Source organism: Lethenteron reissneri, chromosome 18 (assembly GCF_015708825.2).
Source record: "Lethenteron reissneri isolate LAM-NWPU_2019-01 chromosome 18, ASM1570882v1, whole genome shotgun sequence".
Taxonomy (NCBI): domain Eukaryota; kingdom Metazoa; phylum Chordata; class Hyperoartia; order Petromyzontiformes; family Petromyzontidae; genus Lethenteron; species Lethenteron reissneri.
The window spans coordinates 7,894,234-7,918,451 of NC_083796.1; the positions used below are offsets into that span (position 1 = coordinate 7,894,234).

Sequence of the window (24,218 nt, forward strand, 5' to 3'; positions counted from 1 at the left end):
TTTTCCGAAGTAACTCTGCAGTGTTTCTAACCCGATTGTTTGAAATGTTGTCCCTGCCAGCACGGAGCCAACGCGGTTTACTGGGCAGCAAGGCAAGGCCACCTGCATACCATCCAGTTCCTCAAGGATAAGAACTGTTCTCTTGACAATCGAGACAAGGTGAAGATTAAAATTTATCGCTGTTTGTGAAAAAGTGCCTTGTGTTTGAGAGTCACTGTGTGAGTGATGCTTTCCTAGCTCCTGGAGTGTGATTTTTGCAGCTCTTCTATTTCTGCAGAAAGCCTCTACCATCCATTGTAATGGTGCATCGATTCGTCAATTAATATCGATTATTTTGCTCAAGGTCTGCGCATCAAATCGTTGTTGTCCATTCACTCGGGTGAATGAAGAAAACAACCGTGCAAGCGAGATAGAAAAAACCGAGGAAACAATACAAACGAGATAATGAGACAACAGCAATCTAATCGTGATTCCCAACTTGTGACATTTCATCTGATTGCTGTTGGGTGGGTAAATAACGTCTATGCAGAGTGCCTGTTGTTACTGTTATATTTTGTCAAGTCGTTCAGTGTATGTTTTCCTTTGTGTGTGGGGGAAAGGTAGTGCAGCCATTAGCTTGCTGTGCTACGAACTCGGCGACCTAAGTTCGAGTCACGCTCACGGCCACCACCATTGATGATTATCTTAACTGGTCCTGGCCTTCCCCTAGATCGACTCAGCCTCAAATGAGTACCTGGTGCGGTGTGTAACATCGCCACGGGGGAGACAAAGGTTTCCGGGCGTGGTGATGGCCACCCATCCACCATGCGTGCCGTGCCGGCCTTCATCGGTGCTCCCTAACAGCACTTGCCCTAAAAGTATGTTACGGCTATGGGGGGCATCTTTGTCTTCGTTGGCACTGTTTAACCGCGTCCTTCCCGGTGCTTCTGGGCGACGACGGGTTGTCCTTCTCTCGGTAGTCCGAGGAGACCCCCCTTCACGTGGCCGCACGCTACGGCTTCGTGGACGTCGTGCAGCAGCTGTGCAAGGCCGGCGCCAACCCCAACCCCACTGACAAGGTGCCGCCCCACCGGCCTTCACGGCCAGTATTCACCCGTCGTCACCATCAGCCAACACCTCCCACCATCACCACCAGCCAACACCACCAGCCATCACCATCAACCGTCATAACCAGCCATCACTTTAAACCAACACCACCAGCAATCAGCTCCAGCCATCCTTGCGAGCCATCGCTGCCAACGTCACGCCCACCCATCACCAGTCGCCACTACTCCAGAGTCGCCTTCGCCTTTCTTGTGGTCCTGTCTGCCCAAACCCTCACCTGGGTTATCGCTAACCCCCATGACCTTCCAGGAGCTGGAGACGCCGCTGCACTGCGCCGCTTGGCACGGGCACACGCCGGTGGCGCAGGCCCTGTGTCGCGCCGGCTGTGCCCTCAACATGCAGAACCGCGACGGTGAGACCCCGCTGCTGAGTGCGGCGGCGCGAGGCCACCGTGACATCGTGCAGTGCCTGGTGGAGCACGGGTCCCAGCTGCAGCTCACAGACAAGGTGCGCCAACACCCCTGACTACTGGCGACCTGTCATACCCTTTGCACTTTGACATCTGCGCGTTGCTAGTTGTTTTGTTTCGTGTGCTCGTGGGTGTGCGTTTATTTTTTATTTTAGCTTGTGGACCAACCCAAGATTGTTTCACCAGCATGGACAAATTAGTGTGCCTGATGTGTTGACCAAATTCTCCTTATAAAGTGTACCTTTGACCTTGCGAGTTGGAGGGGGCAAGGGTGAGTGGATTGCATCGATTTGTGCAACTCTCGGAACTAAATGTTTGCTTTATTTCTGCCGCCACCCGTCCAATAAAACTTCTATAAGAAACATTTCCCCCCCCACCCCCCACTCAGAAGTCTAACACGCACTTGCTGGCCGGCACTGCATTCACCTTGTGCTGCACAGGGACAGTTGCCACTGCGGGGGGTCGCCCTGCCACAGAGCACCTCGAGATATACTCTGTGGCAGGAGCGGCATAAACACGAAGTGATGGTGACGATTTACCTCCCTCTCTCTTCCCGCGCCCCTGTGGCCACTCTCCACGACCGCCAGAATGGCTGGACGGCGCTGCACTTTGCCGTGCGGCGGCGGCAGGCGGACATCGTGGGGTACCTGCTGACGCGCGGCGGGCGCTGGGCTGACGTCGGGGACCAACACGGCGAGACGCCGCTGCACCTGGCCAGCAAAGACGGTTCCCTGCCCACTGTGCGGGCCCTCTGCCTCGCATCCTACAGCCCCGACGTACCCAACAAGGTAGTACGCCCCCGGGGACGGCAGTGTCAGTGTGTTGGGGGGAGGGGCGGGTTGGGTGAGGGGCTGAGCTCTCCCCTGCTGATGGCTCTGTGCCCCCCTTTAAAGTTATAGTTGAGTCATTGTCATAATAACAGCTCACATGCGCGCACACACACAAATTGATCTGCTATGGAATCTCTTTAATTTTTCTAGGATTAATTTATCGTTCAAACTATCAGCAATCGTTGGACGGGACTGGATAAAGTAAAAGTAATACAATTAAGCCACGGACACCATAGCCTATTCTCAATTACATAGGGGGTGAGAGCCAGAGCAGAATGCATAATACTAATTCTGTTTAGTGTTTAACATTTGTCTAAAGTTTGCTTTACAGTCACCATGTCCTGGCCCCCTGAATATTTGAATGCCTCTCCAAACACGATCCCACTGGTGCACTTCCTTTAAGGGTACCTGCTCTGGTTTGTTTGGCTGGGCCTTTCATTTTCTGGCCACGTTCTTGAAATTACATTTCTATTTTCATACCTTGAGTAATATTTGTGTTATACGCATGGTCGTGTGGAGTTGTTTTCAGCTTTGTGTGCAATGATATCATGAGTATTTGTCACGTGACAATCGTAAGGTTTCATATCTGATTTTGGGCAAGAATGTGCTGTTGACGTTTTTGTGTAAGCTTCCGCAGCCTGAGAGCCCCGTTCAGTGGAAAGCCACGTGGATTTATGCCAATTTTCCAAGACCAATTACTTTTGTGCTTCTACCTGCCTAGTGCCCACTCGTCGTAACTTGTTCAGGTAATGTTCGGCTTCACTTGCGTATGAGGTAAAACAATGCAGACTGCTGTCATAGATACCGATAAACAAAAAACAAAGTGATGTAGGCATGTTATGATTCACCCACTCAGCTATTCAATTAATGGTCACGATTCGGGGCCTCGACTCAATTCAACATTCAATTATTTTTTATCTTGTTTTTAGCCACTTCCGTGCCCTCGTCTAGGAGGCCGCTTTGGATTGCACCACTCTTCGATTTCACATTAACATGCTAATCTCTCACATTAACATCACACTATGCTTTCACATTAACAGCCACTTCCGTGCCCTCGTCGAGGAGGCCGCTCTCCTATCTTACAGTTCCATGCTAATTTCTCACATTAACATCACTAGCCCCGGCCACTTCTTTATGACCCTTGGGCTACACCCATTTCAAACCTTTTGAAACAGTCTTCCTCAGGAGCAGACCATGCTTTCCCACCTGATGACGGACGCTTGTGTTGCGCCCGAAACGTCGTGATTTATTTTATTTTATACCTACGTGACTTTACCGAAAGAACCAAAGAGCATCATCGGTATTGTTTGTTGATTTTGTCTCGAATTTACAGTTTTGCTTTATTAAGGTGAATATAACAGCATCTAATTTGCATCTATTAAACATCACCAATTTGTCCACGTGCACGATGCAGTCCGTGGAATTCGTAATTTTAATCGAGGAAGTGGTGCATCATTACACGGATAATGTCAAGTAGCTCCCGTATTATTGGCCACAATACCACTTAATTGTGATAATTATGTGTAGTAAAACAAGGAGTTATGTTTGATCCACCCGTGCTGAGTGTATATATCCCCGTGCTCTCTATTAAGGGTCAAACTCGTGTGTCGCGCGTCCTAAAGGTTAAAATCACGCACGCCAACTCAACTCTCACGCTCAGAGGCACTTGCCGTGGAATGCAGCGGAATGCAGCTCCGTCGGGTTAGGTCCAGAAGAAGAAAAAAAATGATCCGCAGGATTAGCAAAGGTGGTATGGTGGTTTGTGAAATATTTGGAGGCCGCTCCTCTTTGGAATTCATCATTGAATTGAAAGAAATATGCGAAGTACAGGCACTCCTCCTGTCTCTGATTGACAGTGGGCGTTATCGTCGTGCGTGCTCGGTTTATGACGACTCGCCGTCGTAAACATTAGGTTTCGCTTTGTATGTACGATTGGCATCGCAAAATGTCTTATGGTATTTTAAACAATGAGATAGGGCAGATTTTAAACGGCCTTTTATGCAACTGTCAACTTTTATTTTAATTTTAAAAAGGCCTTCCCACACCTCTTGCTGTCCACTTAAAAATCACAGAGATCCTTTCCCGGCAGTCATTTGGCATCGCACAGCCGACTAAGTTTTCTTTGCTCAGTTGTGTCGGCTTTCACTATGGACAGGTGGAGTGGGGAACAGTTACAGATCACCGCGGAGGTGCGGAGTGACTTGATCGGCAATGACACCTTGATGTATGACAGTTGGCTTGAAGTGTAACTGCCTCTTTGTAATTCAAACCAGGGCACCTGTGTGTACGTATCGCAGCTGGAGCTCGCATCTCCCGTATAAACATGCTTAGCAAGGCCGTTTAGTTTACCTTGGGCTTAGAAGAAGCCACATGATTTTTGCTCATTACACATGCAGCAGGACTGAGTAAGGTTTATCACTTTTAGTATTGACGCCTGTATCCTCAGTCAGAGGACTACCCACTTCAAACACCTTGGCTTTTTAGACAAAGTACATGCAGTGAAAATAAATCCCACTGGCAAATATTTACTGAGGCAACAGTACAAACAGGGCAGTGCAGCCACTTCAAGACCTGTGATTGCCCAGCACGTTGCTCCATCTTGGTGGTGTGATTTGAGGCAATTACTGTATTTTTTTATTCTAAGATGCACTTCTTCCCTGTATTTTAAAGCAAAAGTTGGGTATGCATCTCTGGTGGGTGCGTTTGTCTGTCAGATCAGATTTTCATAAGCTTATTGAGTTAGCGGTGTATCATCCTTTCCGCAGCGTCTTATTTGCATTTAAGTGTGAGTTAATTGCACATTACAGTAGCTTCCTTACACTGTGATATCTTAGCCAAAAGCGTCGGGAGTGAGGAGGTGTAACATTGAGCTCAGTGGCTGCAAGTGTGTGAAGTCTACATAAGGGTAGTTTCATAGCCGTGATGTCTTGAAGCAGTGCAGAAAAATAAATTACTGTCGTGTTCCTCTATGGTCCCAATTCCAAACTTTCCATCTTCACTGACATGCGTTCACCCAACATTGTTGATATGTGGTCAAATAACCCCCACGACCCGCATGCCCTCATCCGGGAGTGGGATGACATGTTGAAGCTCCCTCCCGCGAGCTGCCGGGTTGTTGTCCTGCACGTTGCGAGTTTCCGTTGTGGCTGTTTCTTCTTGTGCGCAGCATGGGTGCACGCCCCTGCACCTGGCGGCCCACCACGGTCACCTGGAGGTGGTGCGGCAGCTGTGCGTGGTCGGTGCCAGCCTGGAGGTGCTCAGCAATGTAAGTGTGGCCCCTCGGCCCTGCGGTGCGTTCGGCGCACGCACACAGCCGCATGCGTGTAAGTAGCCTCAAAACCACTGGCACGTGTCGCCTTGAGGGTTACCACTGGGACATATCTCTCACAACACTGGACGAGTGAAGAATGACGTGTATGTAATTGTAAACTTTAAACTAAACAATTTTTATTTTACCAGGTAAGGCCCATTCAGCCCTCTAGCTCTTTTTCAGAAGCGACTTGGCCACAATTGATAGCTCAACGAAGTGGCTTATCACGTGGGAATTGATAGTAGCCAAATACTTTTAAACACATGTTTTTAAATGTGGAGGGAAAAACCGGAGGACCCAGAGAAAAATCCACACGACCATGCAAACTCCAAATATACAGGCATCAAGGTCGGGATCGAACCCACGACCTCCTGTATACCAGGCGAGGTAGTTAACATCTTGTTACCATGGCGGACTTGTATTGTCTTCAGTGGTGTATGATTACACAACTTTCCAGAAACATTCTTTTTTTCCTGGGAAGACTCGCCGACTTCCTCTGAGAGCTACCACAAACAGAGGACGATCCTGGCTTAATCCAGGACAGGTTGAAATCGTATTAGCCTTATACCCAGAGCACACAAAACAGATGAACAAGCACAACACATATAGCACCCTCACCCAGAGGGCACAAAGCAGAGTCTGAAACGTTGTGTTTATGAAATCAAATTCTATCTTAATTTTCCACCATTTGCCGACCAGCCTGAGCTGGACACCTGTGTAAAATAACTGCTAAGCTCATTTGGTTCTTCCAGCGTCAATAATATGTCTAGGTCTAAATGAGCAATTGGGTGGTATTCATCTCCATTGATGACCTTTAGTCAGTGGTTGATAAATTCCACATTGCAATGTTTGGAGGCCAAGTATCTCTGTAGGATGTGCACTATTAAGTTCACACCAAGTGGTATTTATTTGATCACCTTGGAAGCATGATGGGTTGATTCATTCCACGGCCAGGATTTTAAATTCCAAATAGGCAAATATTAGTTAAGCACAGTGCCACCTTTCCAGATATTTTGCATGCATGTTCTGTCATGTATCTGTTATAGCGCAGGTCACGGGAGTGGACATTTAGTTTCAGTTTACACTCGTACATGTACTACACTGCTAACAGCAGTCTCTTAACATTTAACAGCCCCACACCCACAAGAACAGCAACACAGCGAACAGATACACAAAGAAAATAGCCACCCAGCTAGCAGATACACCACCCAAATAGAGCCTGATGGCCAACATCTACACAATGAAAACACAGCCACACAGCCAGGGATCTCGCACCAGGCCAACAGCTACAACTAAAGCACCGCAGTGGAACACGCTGCTGAATTTAAAACACCATCTGTTGTAGCTTTTTTTCATTCACGACTAACAATGACTTTGGTCTTTAAGAACGTCCATTAATTACATTCACGAAAGCCACAAAATGCAATCAAACATTGGAGGATTAAGAAATACATCATTACATTTGAAAGGCAACACTTAGAAGCACGTCGCTGAGATTAATTTTTCCGCAAAGCGTCATCTTAATGTAATTTTGTATAAATCGCGTTCCACACTGTCGGCTTTACCAAACCCTTAATAATATTACCATTAACCGAATAGGACGATTTGCTGTGCATGGGATGGCGCGTTTAGCCGAGGGCGGTGGCGAGGCCGGAAAGGCAGGTTTGTGCCGAGCCCCATGCCAGACCCCCGTCGCCTCCGTGGCAGCCTCGGGGAAGAGTCCTTGGTTGCGTCTCTCTCTGGCTCCTTGCAAAACCAATCTGATTTGCAGCTGCTGACTCTGTGCTCGTCGCCAATTTGCCCTGCAACACAGTATTTTTTTACATGTCCCTCAAGACAGTTGAAACGGGTAGAGTTCCATGAATCATAAATACTATTTGGCAAAAAGAGAGAGAGAGAAAAATTAGAAAATGTAAAAAAAATCGTGATACGCATCACCGTCGTTAACATACTGCTTAGCTTCACAAGTGATGGCAGACAGTACAGCAGCAGCAACAATAACAACAACCGTAGGGTGACAAAAATCCTCGTGACAACTAAAATCAATTATATTTTCACATATAAATATTAACGGAGCCAAAAGGTGGCGCTGCTGTTTCCTGCAAATTCCACCTTTGTCCACTGAGCAGCACAAATAGGGGGGGGGGGTACGGCCACAGTTACTCATCAGCAGGAAGATCGTGCGTAATGGGGTAAAGTGTGGGCACTTCCAGGACATCCGGCCAGCGTGGAAGAGTTTGCCGAATACCCTCTAGAGCTCTCCACAGTACTATATTCTGCCCATTACAAATCGCACATTTATCATAATGACCCCAAAGTTTAAGTAAACACATGCAGTCCAAGGGTAGTCAAAATGTCTACCAAAGTTTGCGGTGGGTCTTACTTTGCGAAGTTGCTTATAATCCGAAGAATACGTCATATATATATATGGCTTTCATCGCTTCCCAGCTTCGGAACATCTCATAAGTCAACACACTTGCTAAGTGATGAGTGTTCATGAATGTTCAGCCCTGCTGCATCCTATGAACCGGTTCAACTTGGCATCAGGGGCCGACCTCTGTGTCACCTCGCCGCCAATGGCGTGCGAGCTGCCGTAACTATGGTTGTCGGTTGCCGTGGCACAATGGGAATCATTAGCTGTGGCCAGAATTGTGAGCCGATATTACGTGTATCAAGTTATGGCGGCAGGGGCGGCGAGAGAAGTTGTGTGGTAGTTGGTGGTAGGGACCACCCATGGCCTTGGACCCGTTGGCCTTCCTGTTGAGTAATGTGTGTACAGCACGCGACCTTGTGTCATACTTTATTTGAGTTACCTGCCAGCCATGTGACATAATAGAAGCAATACGACATTTTCATCATAGTGTCCTTTTCAGAGACAAAATCTGAAAGGTCAAAATGAAGCATGGAGGAGCGGTGCATGGTGGGAATTGCACTGAGAGAAAAAAAGAGGAGCACATGGATCACAAAACAAATGCAAATTACAAACATATTCACTCGTTAAACGAAGTGGCCAATGTAGATAATGCACACAAGAACATGACGATTGCTGAGAGGGAGCAGTGAAATTCGCTGATATGCACCTGCATGGTATTGCAAGGACTATTAAAGAAAACATGGGCAGGCCTTCATCCAGCAGTGGATAAATCATGGCTAAAGATGATGTATATTTACTTTTTTTAAATATTGTATTACGTTTTTCAGCGAATATGGACAAAGGTCTTTCAGTAGAATTACACTGGTCAACAAAAAAAAAAAAATTCTGACCTGGACTTTTGCAGCTGTTTTAGACTCATTTCAGGGCGCTGGTTCCAAATCTGATCTCAGATTTGCTTTATCACATCTCATTTTTATGTTATCGGTATACCCCATTTTCATTGATTTTACCCGAAATTAACTCTGTCACTTATGATTGCAAGTTGTTGCGAGTCAGTGACTGCTTTAGTGTTAAAATATTGTGCTGTATTTTTAGGATACTGTGTTTATAATATCAATTTATGTAGATATCCACATTTATTTAATATTTTTCTTCTGCAGTTTTTATTGAAAATGCAATATTTGATATCTCAAAAACCTGATGTGATAGACAAAAACTAATGCCAGATTTGGAATCAGCACCCCACAATTACCTTAGAACCGTTGGAATACCTTATGCCAGAAAAAGTGTGACCAGCGTTATCAGCTCTAACGATGTGTTGTTCTTATTGTTTTCCGGCAAAAAACAACGACTCCAGGAAGGGCTCACTGCAGAGGAGCTGGCGAAGACGGAGGGACATACGGAGGTGGTGCGGCTCCTCTCGCGTCTCCGCAAGGTAACCCTCCGCTGTACCTCCAGGCCGAGAGTCACTTGCTTCCCAGGGGCTACAGCTGTGTAATGGCATTCTGGGATATGCTTATGGATTCCTGTCCCTTGTTATATTATCGTCCAGTATAAAACACTTAATATAAAAAAATGCCAATTGTAAAATTAACGAAACAATAACACCATGATGATAATGCTCATTAAAGCAACGTTGACTTCAGATATACATTCCATGTATTTTTTGTTATTTCATGCTTTAACATTGCATGTGTGGGGGGGTGAGTTATCAGGGGAAAAACGAAATCAATGCCAGAAATGATGTTGAGCAGTTTACTGCATTCCTATGGGGCCCAATACGCCAGACAGACATCTCTAAGCCACGGTGGAGGTACTGCCCCCACCAGCCCATCCGCACACGTCCTCCCTTTTTCGCTCGTGCTAACTTGGACTCCGCTCACCCCAAACACTACACACGGGTGGGTGGGCGGGGGGAGGTGGGACCCCCCTTACGCATTAGCAAGTCACGGTCATAAATAATTAAATGGGAAGATTACGTACGGCGACATCTTGCGCCACAACCCCACAATGCGTGGACGTTCCCAGCGACCCACGACCGCCAGCGTCTCCAAGTCTAGCGGCTTTGCTGCCCCCGCAACGCTACCCTGGGGCCTTGTAACGGATCCCGAGCTGGCACTCCGCCCTGTTGGTGCGTGGCTCCCGGGATTATGGCGATCACGCCAGCACAAGCGCCGCGCGGAGCCCTCTGCGTTCTTGCCGGCACTGGCTGGCAGCCCGCATTACTAGAGAGTGCCCGCCAGCGTCGAACAAAACGGTGCTGGGGGTCGGAGTGGGCGGCGGGGACGCGTTTCCCACACGCTGCCCGTGGCGCTGCGCGACATCGCCAGCGCATTATTGGGCCTCAAAAGACGACATCGACATGGGATGTTTCAGTTTCACACCCGCTGATTGATGGCTTGTTGAACCCTTTGTGGAGGTCCTTTTTAATTAATTTGAGAGCTGTGGAGCAAAAAGAGAAACCATAAACACGTAACAACACCCACCCCTTTCTACAATCTTTTCACGGTGGATGAATCGGTATCCTGTTGGGGAAATTAGGACCTGAAAAAGTAGCAGCTTCAATAACTAAGAGCTCGGCGTGGCAGCATAATTGGAAAGCTGTTTAATGATTTCAGCCGGTTAGTCGGTCATTGAAAGAAGAGGCTCGCTTCGTCCGCTGGGAAGCGCGCACATTTGTGATTCGGCGCTCGTAGGGCTGCTGCTGCTGCTGCGCTTGCTGGTGGATTGGGCTGCAGCACAGTGGCCCATACAGTGTTGGGGGGGGGGGGCTGGGCTCAGGGGTAAGCCTGTCGCCTCTGCAGGAATCTCTTTCAATTCAAGATGATCCATTGTTCATGCTGCACTTCCCGTGCATTTATGGTCCAGTCCTGCATCTAACAATGGCAATGCAAATTATGTATCAGGCGCGAGAGGCTCGTGTGGATTATGGCCGAATCGTATTTGTCCGAGTGCCATTTTACATGCACGTGTGTGTGCATGTGTGCATTTTAGTCTGTTAAATTGTAATGAATTGCTTGAAATCCTAAAGAAGCACACATGGGTGTGGTTTTTGAAAATATGTTCTGTCATGTGGTCGTGATCATCTTGCACAACGCGGTAGTGTTTGGCATGGTGTGGACGCCACTGGCGATCGGATCAGACAATTCAGGGTGGCCGGCGAGATATTTTTTGACACCAATTGCCAACGCGGTTTTGTTAACACTTTGCTTGCCTGCGGTGCAGCAACTTGAGGTCCTTAAAAGAAATCATTACGTACTGGGGTTGTAGGTCCATGGTCTTTATTTGGAGGTGGGGGGATGAGTGGGGTTCGGAGGGGCGAGTGGGTGATGAGAGAGTGGGGGGCGGCGATGGGTGGCGACGTGTCCAGGGTCGTATTAATGCCGCCGCTTGTTCCATTGCATCAGCTATCCGAATGATGCACGTGGAGGAAATGCCGTTGTAATATTTTATAATCATTTATAGGCCTTTGTCAATGAAGGCCGTCTTTTTTAATCTGGTATGAAGAAGAGCCATTGCTCTTAAGGTAAATTATATTTCTCCTTTTAAGGCAGTGTTATTGACAAATGCGTGCCGTTTTGTTGTTAGCTGTGGTGGTTGTCTAACCATACTTCCCTTTCCTGCTCAATGTGGGTTTGTGAAGATGCATGCGGGCAGAGAGGGGTTGCCCTTGACCAGTTCCGATATCACTCACCATTGCTGTTGGCCGGGAATCAAATCCACGTCCCGTCGTGTTGTATCTTGAAGTATTAGTTCATTCTACATGAATGCTTGTTTAAAAAAGATACCATGTCAAGTCGATTTAGAGCAGTGTTTGTCAAACTTTTTTGGCCTGTGGACCACTCAGCCCGATGCAAACGTTTACACGGACCACCCAGCCTCCCCACCCCTGGTGACAAAATGTTTTCGCTTATCTCTAAATACCAGAAATACACAATTATTCTTATTACCGGGACATAAAACACTTTTTTTAAACACTCTCTCTGTTTTCTTTATTAGGGAAGTCATTTAGATATTAGGGTTAGGGTAGTTTACCGAATTCCATTTCTAAAATAAAAAATCGTAAGTAAAACATTAATGTCCAAACCAAGAGGTATAAACATTGGCATTATTGTCCGGATCAGCCTGCATTTGCATCAGCCCACGGGTCACCTGAAGGGGACCGCCTCTGTTGTGCTGGGGACCACACTTTGAGAACCACTGGTTTTGATTTCAAGATTTAGATTTGTAAACAGTCCAGTGCTTCATATTTAAAAGGGTATGCTTTCACTGATAACCCTATTTTTTACCATCAAAATGCCAGACTTTTGATTTGAATCATTTGATTTGCCAGTGTGACCAGTAAAATGGCAACCACTGTCATGTGATTGGCCAAATGGGCTTCTCATTCTGCATTTTCAAGTGTTGCCTCTGAGCCGTGTTGTGTGCATTCATCTCATGCTGCACCACCTGCACGAGCCATTGCTTGCACGTTTGCGGGAAACAACAGCGCCACCTTTTGGCTCAGTTATTATTTACACGTAAAAATACTGTAACCTGTAATTTCCTTAAGTTGTCACAAAGATTGATATCACCCGGCGGTCGTTGTAGCACTGTCTGCCATCAGTTGTTGAAGCTCAGCAGTATGGTAACGAGGGTGATGTGTATGGAATTTTTAAACCTTTTCAAATGTTTTCTCTTTTTTGCTCTGTAGTACATGCCATGAATTATTATCCATCACGTGCCAAACTGACATTTTTTAAGTTGCAGAATTGGACAAAGACTAATTTAGTGTTAATATAGTTTTTTTTTTTATCAGACTAAGGCCATGAATTTGTTACACTTGAGAACTCTGTTTAGTCAATCGTGGCTGAAACCCAAGATTTAAGCCCAGGATTACACCATTGCTCGTTCTTGAGCCATCTGGGCCACTATAATATTTTAAAAACTCTTATTCACTTTTTTCAGCAGACGAAGATGACTTGTCTGAGCATAAATGATGGACGTCTCCATGGGATTATCTGTAAACCATTAATCAAATAACTTTCCGTACTTCCCAGCCACAGCCAGTATGACTGTTCTTTAAATTATTAACCAGAAGCAGTAAATTTCTCAGTCTGTTGTGTAATTATGGAGTTTGGTACGGACCGCCCAAAGGCACAAGCACACACCCCGCTGTATGTATTTCAAAGTGCAGTAGTTTACACTCCGATGGCCTTGATATACAGTACGGGGATACACACGTGCACGTATATATAGGTACAGCTCTTTGTCAATACACTGTTGGATTTCATTGCTGGTCGTGGGCAATATTTGACCGTACTTCCCTTCAATGGTCAGTGTCGATTAGCAGTGAAGGTAAGGGTAGAGATCTGGGAGCAAAGATGTGCAGCACAAGAATGCTGCACTATCCTGCAGATAACCCCGCAGTAGCCAAGCCTTTAGCAACCCGTTTGTGCAAGGTGGTCACCCATCCTGGCACGATACAGGATCAGTCGAGCACAACTTCTCAGATCAAATGAGATTGGATCCATTCTGGCTGAATTGGTGAAAGTCAATTATACACAACAAAGTAGTGATGTGTATAGCATCCTAATTAACAATTATTTCAGGTTGCAGAAGTTTTTTTGTGTTTTGGTTACGATTGATTCATTCGCCCTGGGGGAATGCAGGTTTAAATAAAAAAAGAATTCGATATACATGGGATGAAAATCCAAGGGTTGTGAAGAGACTGACTACAGTTTTTGATCACTGGTGTTGAAATCAATAACGTCGTCTTTGCAGTACAATGGACGAATTACAATATACGAAAACATGTACTCCTATAGAATTATACATTTATTGCACAGCAAGATATTCGACATCATTCGACTGGGCTTGTAAAAATGTTTAGTTTTTAAGACAGTAAAACCTTGGTATGCGAGCATAATTCCTTCCGGAAACGTGCTTGTAATCCAAAGCACTCACATATCAAAGCACTCCTATATGAGTTGTGACAAAGCGTAAACACGTACTACTCGTATTGCAAGACCTCGCTCGTTTATCAAATTAATATTTCTTAAAAAAATTGTCTCGTCTTGCAAAACACTCGCAGAGCAAGTTATTCGCAATCCAAGGTTTTACTGTATTAAGATGAGTGTCATTGCCTCGATTGTCTGGAGTGACCACGCAAAACGTCTACAACATTGACTCTTACACACATGGTGCACGCATCTTGAGCAATCCCTGTTAGTAGATGGGTCCCCCCACACCCATCCCCGTCGTCACATCGACGTGACATGTGGATAAATGTGCAGCATGATCGTGCCTGTGATAACCGCCGACGTTCTTGCCGCACGCGCGCGCCAGGAGGGACAGCGGGCGCAGTACGGGCAGCAGCTGCGCGCCACGCAGACGCCACAGCCGCGGATCAAACTCAAGTTCTTTGGCTATGCGGGCAGCGGCAAGAGCACGCTCATCGAGTCACTCAAGTGTGGCCTCCTGCGGGGGCTGTTCAGGCGGCGGCGGCCTCGACTTGCGTCTGCTGGCTCCTCCATCTCGTCACGCTTCCCCGCCGTGCTCTCCACACACAAGACACCTAGTACGACATCGCCATCGCCGCCACCACTGCCAACACCACCGCCGCCATCGCCCACCACCGCCGCCATCGCCCACCACCACCATCATCGCCACCACCACCGCCTCTACTGCCACCACTGTGTAGGCAGGCAATGCTGTGGGATGTAGAGTTTTCTACGATATAGCGATTCTAAAATATATCGCTACGATATGAGGTCCATGCTGATCGCATTGAAATTACTACCACAAACTTCGTGCGGTGTAAACTGTTGTTGGAGTAATTGATGGGCATGGCTGTTGTGACATCATCATATTTGTGGTTCATTTATTTTTTATAAAGTTTCGCGTAACCTGACAGCACGTGCATTATAAATTATATCAATTGTTAAGTTGTACATCAAGGCACAAAAAAAGTATTAACATGTTAAATACAATTAGAAAGTTATGGAAAACGAATATGACAATCGTCACGTAAAATGTAATATATCATATAATAAAATATAATATGGCAATGCTAGTAGCCCCGTTCACCCTCTGGAAGAGTGAGAGTTGGAGTTCGTAGAGGTTGGGTTGGTCTGTCCAATCAGTCCCACTTTATGTTTGCAGCTACTGTGAGTGTTAATCAGAAGTGACAGGACAATGACATGTTTTATTTAGTTCCGGTGATGAGACGCAGCATGAAAAGCAGCATCGCCATGGTTCTCGTCATGTCGAGAGGCGATGCGCGAGTTCCACGTTTTGAGGACACTGCCGTCTGTTTAATTTAACACCGCTAATTTTACCGTACGTTGGGTATAGGATCAGTTGAGCACAGACTTCATTTTCCATTGGGTCTCGGTTAGTGTTAAGAAACAAGGCAAAGTGTGGCAGGATTATCAGCCTTGCCTTCATGACCCTTTGGTCTTTAGCGCGAGGCTTAAGTTCATAGTGGATAACACCACCCCCTCAAATAGGACTCCCACCTCGGCAACATTTCAAGGCGATATAACATTACGGTGCCATTTCTTAATGAATTTACCACTCCTGTGTGCCCCATCTCTATCCACCCACTCACCTGCTCTTCGTCCCACACAAAGGCTCATCAAGCATCGCCAACCTGTACGCGGGCTGCGAGAACGTGAGCGTGAAGAGTCGCAGCATGATGTTCGAGCCCAGCATGTCCAAGGGCATGCTGGGAGCCCTGGTGTCGCCGTCGCAGACCTCCAGCTTCCCGTTCGACGAGCAGTCGACGCGCGCCATTGAAGTGCAGAACGGCAACGTCAACGGCAAGCCTCAGACCCCCACGTCTGCGTGCGATCCGCCCGCGCTGCTTTCCACAATACAAAAACTCTCTGTGAATTTTACAACCCGTTACTCTCTTTGCTACTTTAATGTTTATGTTTAGCGGTGATATTTACATATAGAGAGCCATAATGTCGGTTCAACTCATGCCCCAGTACGTCTTGATGACTTATGCCAAAGTTTGGACAAAACCAGCTTTTTGTCGGCTGTCATACACAATCTGTGTATTTCCTGCTATAATCTGCGACGTACCATAGACTTCCATTGGAAATTACAACGCTAAGCGCTGGGGTGACAAGCTGCGCTCATGCATCTAAAGCACTTGTTCATGTGTGGTTAACGGGATGATAAGCTCACAATCAATTACACGAGATCATGACCGCGTCAAGCAGCTCACCGCACTTAGCAGCAGAATTAGCGACGGCTTTCACTTAAAGTTTTAAGTTTTGCGCAGCAAAAGTGACTAATCCAATTTACGCCTGTCGTAACGCTTTTCCGCGTGCCACGGTCTCTCCGCGGTTATTATTTTCCAATGCACGCCACGAGGCTTGCATGGGGGGGGGGCGAGGGGGGGGGGTGGCGGTGGTGGCAGAGAACGACGTAGTGCCACTGTGCGAGTGCCGGCAGCTTACCACCGCGCTCCGTCCCTGTCCCGTGATCGTGTACGGCAGGCGTGGGCGACTTGAGCTTGTGGGAGTTCTCCGGAAACCCCGTCTACTTCTGCAGCTACGACCACTTTGCGGGCGATGACACCACGAGTGTGCACGTGGTGATCGTGAACCTTGAGACGTCCTACGAGACGCAGCTCAGCCATCTCGTCTTCTGGCTCAACTTCCTCAAGTCCCTGAGGCCGCTGCAAGAGTCCATCGGTAAGGGCCTTTCGCCGGGTTGCCATAAGAAACAATGTATTGCTCTTGCCACTGCTGGTGGAACGGCCTCGAGACATATTGGAAGAGGTGGGAGCACCCACACTTTACCCCACCACAGATGACCTGCCAATCAACCAGTGTTTTTTTCAGAATTATTTAATTGCAATGCATATATTTTTTTATTATTGTTACCCTTGCGAGAGAACGACAACACTTGCCCCAACCGGGCCTCAATATTCAGGGGACTAATTGGGAGGAACCTTTGCATGCGTGTGCGTTCCACGTGTGCAGCGTATTGTGGGCGCCCCCACACACCACTCAAGGTGGTGCTTGTGGGCACGCACGCCGACCTGGTGAACTGCCCGCGGAGTAACACGGGCGAGTTCGCCTATGGCTCTGGGGTCCATCTGATCAAGGAAGTGCGCAACAGGTGGGTTGGGGGGGGATTCAGGAGCTGGGTGAACGGGGGGGGGGGGGGCACTCTTCTGCTCCTAACTGGGAATATTCATATTCACACACCCATGTGGATTCGTGACCCTGTCTGTCCGAGTGTTGCACAATCCCTCTGCTGATCGCATTGTCTTGAACTCTCTTTGTTATAGTACATAGCACAAAATGTCCATTCGCGGCATTGTGGAAAATATAAATAATGCAATTGAATAAGCAGACAATATATATCCTCTATATATCCGTCTCAAAAATGTGTTTTTTTTACTTCCCATCAATCACAACGTCATCTGGGAGTCCATAATTTCGGCAGCATTAGTTCAATAAAAGCAAACTCTGGTCTCGATTCGACACACAGTGCCTTATCAGCAGTCAGGCTTGACTGATTTCATCTGTGAAATATGCCCCCCTTTCTATATAGCATCTTGAGATGTGGTCACGTTTAGATGCTAAAAAAAACCCTAAAGTATATCGGATAACTTGGGTTTTTCTGATGCTGCGAATTAAATGTTAACTGTAATCTTCTAGTGAATTGAGCGTGATTGACTGTGCGTCCACAGGTTTGGCTATGACCTGGACATCTCAGACCGCCTGTTTGTGCTGGACGCCACAGCCGCACAGTCCAAGGATATGAAGTTACTAAGAAATCACCTGCTGGATTTAAAGAACCAGATCACTGCTGTACGTCTCCTGGTGCTCGGAATCGCCGTAGAATCTGCCTCTCGGTTTAAATGTGAAGCCCCAAGTTCGTACTTTTTTGTGGGCATAATTTTCGTACACTGGCCCATTTTGCTTTTTGAATCATCCTTTTGACATTTTTTGCCAACTATACATTTCGGCAGCTTATTTGAAAATCCCTTAATGTTGTTTAAGCACAATTTTTTTCGAGTTTTCAAACAACACCGGTTGGTAATTTGTAATCGAATAATTCACCAATTCCTTGTTTCAAGTTTACAGCGAACAATTTGTATCATGCTATCTCAACCATTCAGATTACAACTGTCAACACTTCACAAGTATAAATTAGTCATGTAGTTGGGAAAATGTCATTGAGAGACAAGGGTAGACAGAAAATAGACTTGTATTCTAGAAGAATAATGTTATACAAAATAAGGAAGAAAAATCTGACATTTGCATGGATGCTGTTACACTTTCCAACGGAATTATTTAATGAGCAAAAATAAGTTTGCCTTCTAAGCCGCATAAAGAGCTGACATGCGGCATATGGCGTGTAATGGTGGTAGATAACGTCACACGTAATAACGTCATGGGGTGGTGAGACGCATGCATGGCATGTGATATCATTTCTTTAGCTAAAAAGGTTTCTCCATTTAGCTCTGTTTTTTTATAACAACAAATATTGAGCAAACCCTTTTATCAATTTGGCTGGTTTTCTAAAGGCCAAGTTTCTTATTGCAACATAACTTTATAATAACATGTCCGAAATATTGGATCACTGTTATGAGAGTTATCGTGACCCCATGTTACAGACAGACAATTACAGACCGACAGGGACAATGCATTCACACTTTAAAACTTGTTTGGAAAGCATCAATAAAAAATACAATTGAGGAAATGTCCACAGGGCTGTCGCTGACTATGTCCTCTGCCACGGCAGGTGTGCCCCAGCATGCCAGTGTTCTGCGACAAGATTCTGTCGGCGCTGCCCACATGGCGCAAGGCATGCGGCTCCGTGCAGCTCACTTCGTGGCAGAGCTTCGTGGCCGACGTGCGCGACCAGATCAACCCCCTTGCAAGCGAAGACGGTGTCCGTGCGGCCGCACAGCAGCTGCACAGCATGGGCGAGGTGAGGGGGGTCCCTGCGCCCAATCCCATGCACCCAAGGAAGTGACGTTAGCGTGCTTAGCTTGAGCAATGGGGCAAGGAACCGTGTGGGACCTCTGTCCTTGCTTTTTCAGAGCCTGGCATCTAGTCCCCTCTGGCCTTTGATCTCCACTCCAGTTGCCTTACCTGCACACTTCATAGTTTTGCCATTGCCCCCCCCCCCCCCCCCCCAATGGCTTGTGTCACCTGCCTCATGCCATGTTGTTCACTTCTGACTACACAGCGCACACGGAACTGTTCACCGTAAGGTGCAGTTGTTCTTTTTTGAGGCCGAGTCAAGCGGAGTGGCGTTTGTCGCATCCCCTTTCCCGGGTAGATCCACGTATTTCAGAGCGAGACGGTGCAGGACGTGGTGCTGCTGGACCCACGCTGGTTCGGCTCGGCCGTCCTCGGCCGTCTCCTCTCGCCGAGCGACGGCTCGGGGCCCGGTGGAGGCGGCGGAGGGGGCGGTGGCGGCACCGGGAGCCTGGCCGGGCGCGCCCTGCACCACTACCGCGGGCGCTACGCCACAGACGAGCTGCAGGCCTTGCTGGGCGAAGCGGAGGCTGAGACGGACGAGCTACTGCAGCTTCTGGAGGCCATGGACGTCTGCGCACGCGATCCCGACTCGGGCATCGCCGGCATGGTCACCATCCCCGCGCTCATCGTGCAGGTCGGGCCAGTTCTGTAGCGGTGTTTAAAAATATTGCGTAAAAGAGCCAACAATTTGCTTTGCATTTCAACGTTCCTGTTTGTTGAAAAACCAAATCCATTGCCATATTTGCCACGGGACAACTTGATTATTTTGGCTTTGGCATGTGGAGGCTTTTGGCCTACATGATCGAACACAAAAGGAAGTAATCATGAATCTATAACTCTGGTTGTGAATGCCTACTTTCCATTTTTTTCAAATTTATTCATAATGAAAGTGTAAAGTTCTCATTCTGTTGTTTAGTCATGATATACTTACATAGTTTATTCCACTCTTAATTACATAGCTACTCCGTATCTAATAGAATAGCAGTGATATGGCCATATAAACAAGGCATCGAATTTAACTAAATTTTTGTTTGCATGCAATTAAAACGTGACGCAACAGCAGAACACCTAAATCTAGCATGGGACAGCCCTATTCTGAGATGCAACTGCACTTCTCTTTGTGACGTACGCGCATGTGTGTGTGTGTGATCATGCGACGACCCCGGTCCCAGGCGTCGGACAGCCTGCACCGGCGCTGGGAGGATGAGCACGAAAGCGCCGTCTTTGGCGGCGTGCGCATCCAGGCGTCGGAGCACACCGCCCCCTTCCCCGCCGGCCTCTTTCACAAACTGCAGACTGGCCTCTGCCGCTGCTTCCCACAAGCCTCCTCCCCAAAGAGCGGTGGCGGTGACGGCAAGAGGGCGGTTGCATCCAACGGCGGCGCTGTACCCCCCAACTCGGAACCCGAGGCCGAGCTGCGGCTGTGGGCCGGCGGGGCCCGCATCACGGGAAGGTCGGCCGAGGCCATCGTCTTCCTGGCCGTCAACGGGCAGGCGGTGGAGATCCGAGTGCGCGGTTCGGAGTCGAACCGCGCCAGTTGCTACGAGCTCCTGGAGGGCGTGTGCAGCACGGCCGAGAGCCTCATCGCGGGCACGCTGCCAGGCCTGTCCATTACGCGCCACTACCTGAGCCCCCAGCAACTGAAAGAGCGCGTGGAGCCCGTCATGGCGTACCAGCCACGCGACTTCCACCGTGCGCGGTCTCAGGGCGAGCCGTGGCTCAGCAACCCGTTTGGCGAGTACCGCGAGGATTTCCCCAGCCTGCTGTGCTTCGGCTGCCCCAAGCTGTACGCGCGCGGCAGCTTTGGCCTCGACCAGCCCGTGTCGGAGCTCAACCCGCACGCCCGACGGCGCCTCGCCCGGCTGCTGGACCCGCAAGACCCAATGGGCAAGGACTGGTGCCTGTTGGCGATGAAACTGGGGCTCGATGAGCTGCTGCCCACGTTGGAGTCGCGCGATGGGAAGAGCGCCACTGAGAGCCCCACGGACCGCGTGCTGCGGCACTGGGTGAGTGCCGAGCGAGCGGCCGCAACAGCGGCCGCGGCGGCGGCGGCGACGTCGAATGGGAACCACGACTCTTCTCCGCCGCCAACGACCACAACGCAACAACCGCTGCCCCAGGCGGGGGCCGGGGTGGCCACGGTGGGCACCCTCGTGAGTAAACTGCGTGACCTGGGGCGGCGCGACGCCGCCGACCTCCTCGTAAGGCTCACGGCCGTGTTCCGCATAAACCCCGACGGCACCGTGACCGGACAGGACTCTCCTGCTGCCTCCAGCAACACCGGCACCTCCTACAACTCTCTGTACTCATCCCTCTCCAGATGACCGGACAGATCGCTCACTTGGGCGGAACGCTGTTTTCATTCTTCCCATCACACGCGGGGGGGGGGGGGGGTCCAAGCATTTTTGCCTGCAATACTCTTTGTATGAGGAAGCGACGCAGCTGTGGACGATGCTCACGAGTGAAGCAGGACGTTTTTTTGTGCATGCATTTGCCATTTGACTGTGTGCAGATGGTTATTAAGTGTAGTAAAACATCATAATCAAATGGGTAAGGGGCTGCTTTGTTGTGTTTAAAAGTGGCTCCATGGTGCTCTTGGCAACGGCCAGGGAAGTAATTGCATTAACTTGGCTGCTCACCCTGACATGTTCCTTTAGCAGGAGCTTCATATTGGGTCATTCATAGTCAAGATACGGCATTTATAAACAGCCAATGAGTCGTGTTAGAGTAAACACTCATACTCTTGTTTCCTACAAGTTATCCAAAAGTAATATTGCATTGTGTCCAATTAATACTTTTATATGTGTATACTTTTTTACCCTTCTCCAACTGGCTGCCTAAAGCATTTATAGTGAACTGCTTTGGACTAATAACACTGCTTGTGTATACACAGTACATATGAATATGCACCATTTTTAGCTTTTCACAAAACAATACTTTAGGTCTATTTAATGCTGTTTTAATCCGTAAAGCCACAGTGGATAGGTGCACACTTGGCTTGCATTAATGTTATCAAGTGTTCTGCAAAAAAGGTTTTCCTAGAGGGTGTCCAGGCCTCGTGTGTCGTGCGCACGACACCTGTCCAAAGGCTACTCATGGCCGCCTCACTCTCCTGCTCCGCCCGTCACCCACAGCAGGGGCGTCACGTTGTCGCCGCACATCTCGCGATCAACTGAAGCGCCCCATCGCAATAGAGGAGATGGAGTGGTGGAGAGCGGCACGCACCGATGAATCGGTTGGGTCGTGCACGCGGTCGTGTCGCTGGGCACGGCGGTGATGGTCATGCTCTACCTGTAAAGCCATAGCTCTGTTCTCGGCGGAGTTACAGACACTTTCGTTTTAAGAAAAGTGCTCCTTGTGGACCACCGGCGTGGCTCTAATTTATTAACGGGTCGCAGGGTAACCCCCGTGCCCTCTCGTTGCCGATGAGTTTGTAATGCTTGTTTTCTCTTCCCCCGTTTTCATAAAAATCTATAGTGCCTTCGTCTTTTATTGAAAAGGGAACAATTTATAATAAAGAAGAGCTCAGCTACCTCTGTATTGCCATAACAGTGTATGCAGCATGGGAATACGGTGCATGCTTGAAGATCTGATGTGTTTTAAGTGTAAAAAAAAATGAAAGCATGCTGTACATAAGCGAAGGGTCTTCCTGTATGGAATCATGCATATACAAGGTGTAATCAAAATGAGGTCGCGGTGGAAAATGGAATTGATATGTTAATGCATTCAGTGACGTCAGGCTGGCGAGTTATGGATTGTAATGTGTTCTGTTGGCAGCTGTTGTGATGTAAACAAAGGTGTCAAGTTGAATTTGTTAGCAATTTTTTTCAAAAGTGTAATTTAATTGTATTCTTGGTCCATATCCCATGATGTCTGTTACAGTTTAACCAGAGCGCAGCAATAAAATCTGGTTCCCAAAAATACAAATACTTGTCATGATTGTTTTGTCCCAATTCTTGTATGGTTTTATTGAGCATAATCACTCAACGGCGTGGTTGGAATAGGCCCTGGCACAAGGAACGCAATGGGCCAGTATTCCCCGTGTGGTACTCGGCGTAATATTTATGGCCAATTGGGTCGGTCGCTGCAGTGCCCACAAGTAACCCACTTGCAGATGATGCTTGTGAGTGCACCCGTTGTGTTTATTCCCCCAATCAGTCTAATAAAAGCAATACTTGTGTAGTGTCGTAGGTCTCTTCTTCCTTCTGCTCGAGGCGTGTGTGCGGGTATCGTGCATCGCACACTCAGTTGGAGACGAGATAGTCGCAGGAAGCACCGTCCTCCCATTTTATTGTTGTGTTCACGCCACCAACTCCGGCCTCCTCTCTCACGGCCCGCGTTGCACCGACGGCGTCGACCGAGACGGCCAACCACTGTCCGGCCGCGCAATCATCGGGCGAAGGCGGCGATAACGACAGCGACGACGAGACGAGTCCACTCCCATAACCGACAGCCTGGAGCTCTCGCTCTCCGCTGCTTTTATTCCCTTCGGCGGGGCTTGGCTCCCCACCAGAAGGTTCCAGAGGCCTCCCCACGAGGTCTACCGTGACCGTTGCCCCAGTTCCTCCGCCCTGCCGGCACACACACCGTGTATATACTCAACGTTGTGTGCGCTCAGTGTCTACCTGCAGTTGCAGCTGCTGTACAACAGTCAGCGCTATGTCATTACATGTAATAAGCCAAATTGCATGTGGAAACTTAACAGCTCTCCAGCTATTTTCCAAGTACAGTAAGGAGTGAAGAGTTTGATCACAGGAAAAAAGGCTGTTTTCAGTATTGTGTCATGAAAATGAAGTTTTTTTTGGTGTAATCACAGCCTCCGATTATCACGGTTGGCTATGTACGGTGCAAAAGAAGTTCAACATATCGGCAGGTCATGGGATTCTCTTGATCACTACAACTTGACGGGTAGATTTGTATATATTTTTTATCACAAGTTGCGGAGCCCAGCAACAAAGAGCACTATTGTAGAAATAATAGACGAGGTTATAGATTACGTTTTAATAGAACTTACAAATGCAAATTCTTGGTTTGCAGCAATCGAATGGCAAGAGTTTGAATTTGTCCAGCTGGAGCGATGCCGCCACCAGCCCCCAGCGGAGGGCGCTGTGAGCCACAGCCGCACTCGTCACAAGCCGTGACGACGGGTGGGAGGCAGAGGTCGCAAACGGGCTTTGATTCCTTACCCGTACCC

At 48.2% G+C, this 24,218-nt stretch overlaps 1 protein-coding gene across 2 annotated transcripts in view; it reads left to right on the forward strand.

Annotated features, from left to right (window-relative positions):
* Positions 1–23,072, forward strand: part of DAPK1 (death associated protein kinase 1) — a 77,341-nt gene extending 54,269 nt beyond the window's left edge. For both annotated transcript variants that reach the window (XM_061553668.1, XM_061553669.1), the window contains 14 exons: positions 61–159; positions 960–1,058; positions 1,354–1,551; positions 2,101–2,301; positions 5,510–5,608; positions 9,385–9,462; positions 14,355–14,586; positions 15,641–15,829; positions 16,517–16,714; positions 17,006–17,144; positions 17,722–17,842; positions 18,780–18,968; positions 19,323–19,658; positions 20,197–23,072. In XM_061553668.1, coding sequence (XP_061409652.1) covers positions 61–159; positions 960–1,058; positions 1,354–1,551; positions 2,101–2,301; positions 5,510–5,608; positions 9,385–9,462; positions 14,355–14,586; positions 15,641–15,829; positions 16,517–16,714; positions 17,006–17,144; positions 17,722–17,842; positions 18,780–18,968; positions 19,323–19,658; positions 20,197–21,348 — 3,330 coding nt within the window. In that variant the 3' untranslated portion in view covers positions 21,349–23,072. The remainder of the gene's footprint in view (positions 1–60; positions 160–959; positions 1,059–1,353; positions 1,552–2,100; positions 2,302–5,509; positions 5,609–9,384; positions 9,463–14,354; positions 14,587–15,640; positions 15,830–16,516; positions 16,715–17,005; positions 17,145–17,721; positions 17,843–18,779; positions 18,969–19,322; positions 19,659–20,196) is intronic.
* Positions 23,073–24,218: the final 1,146 nt, after the last annotated feature.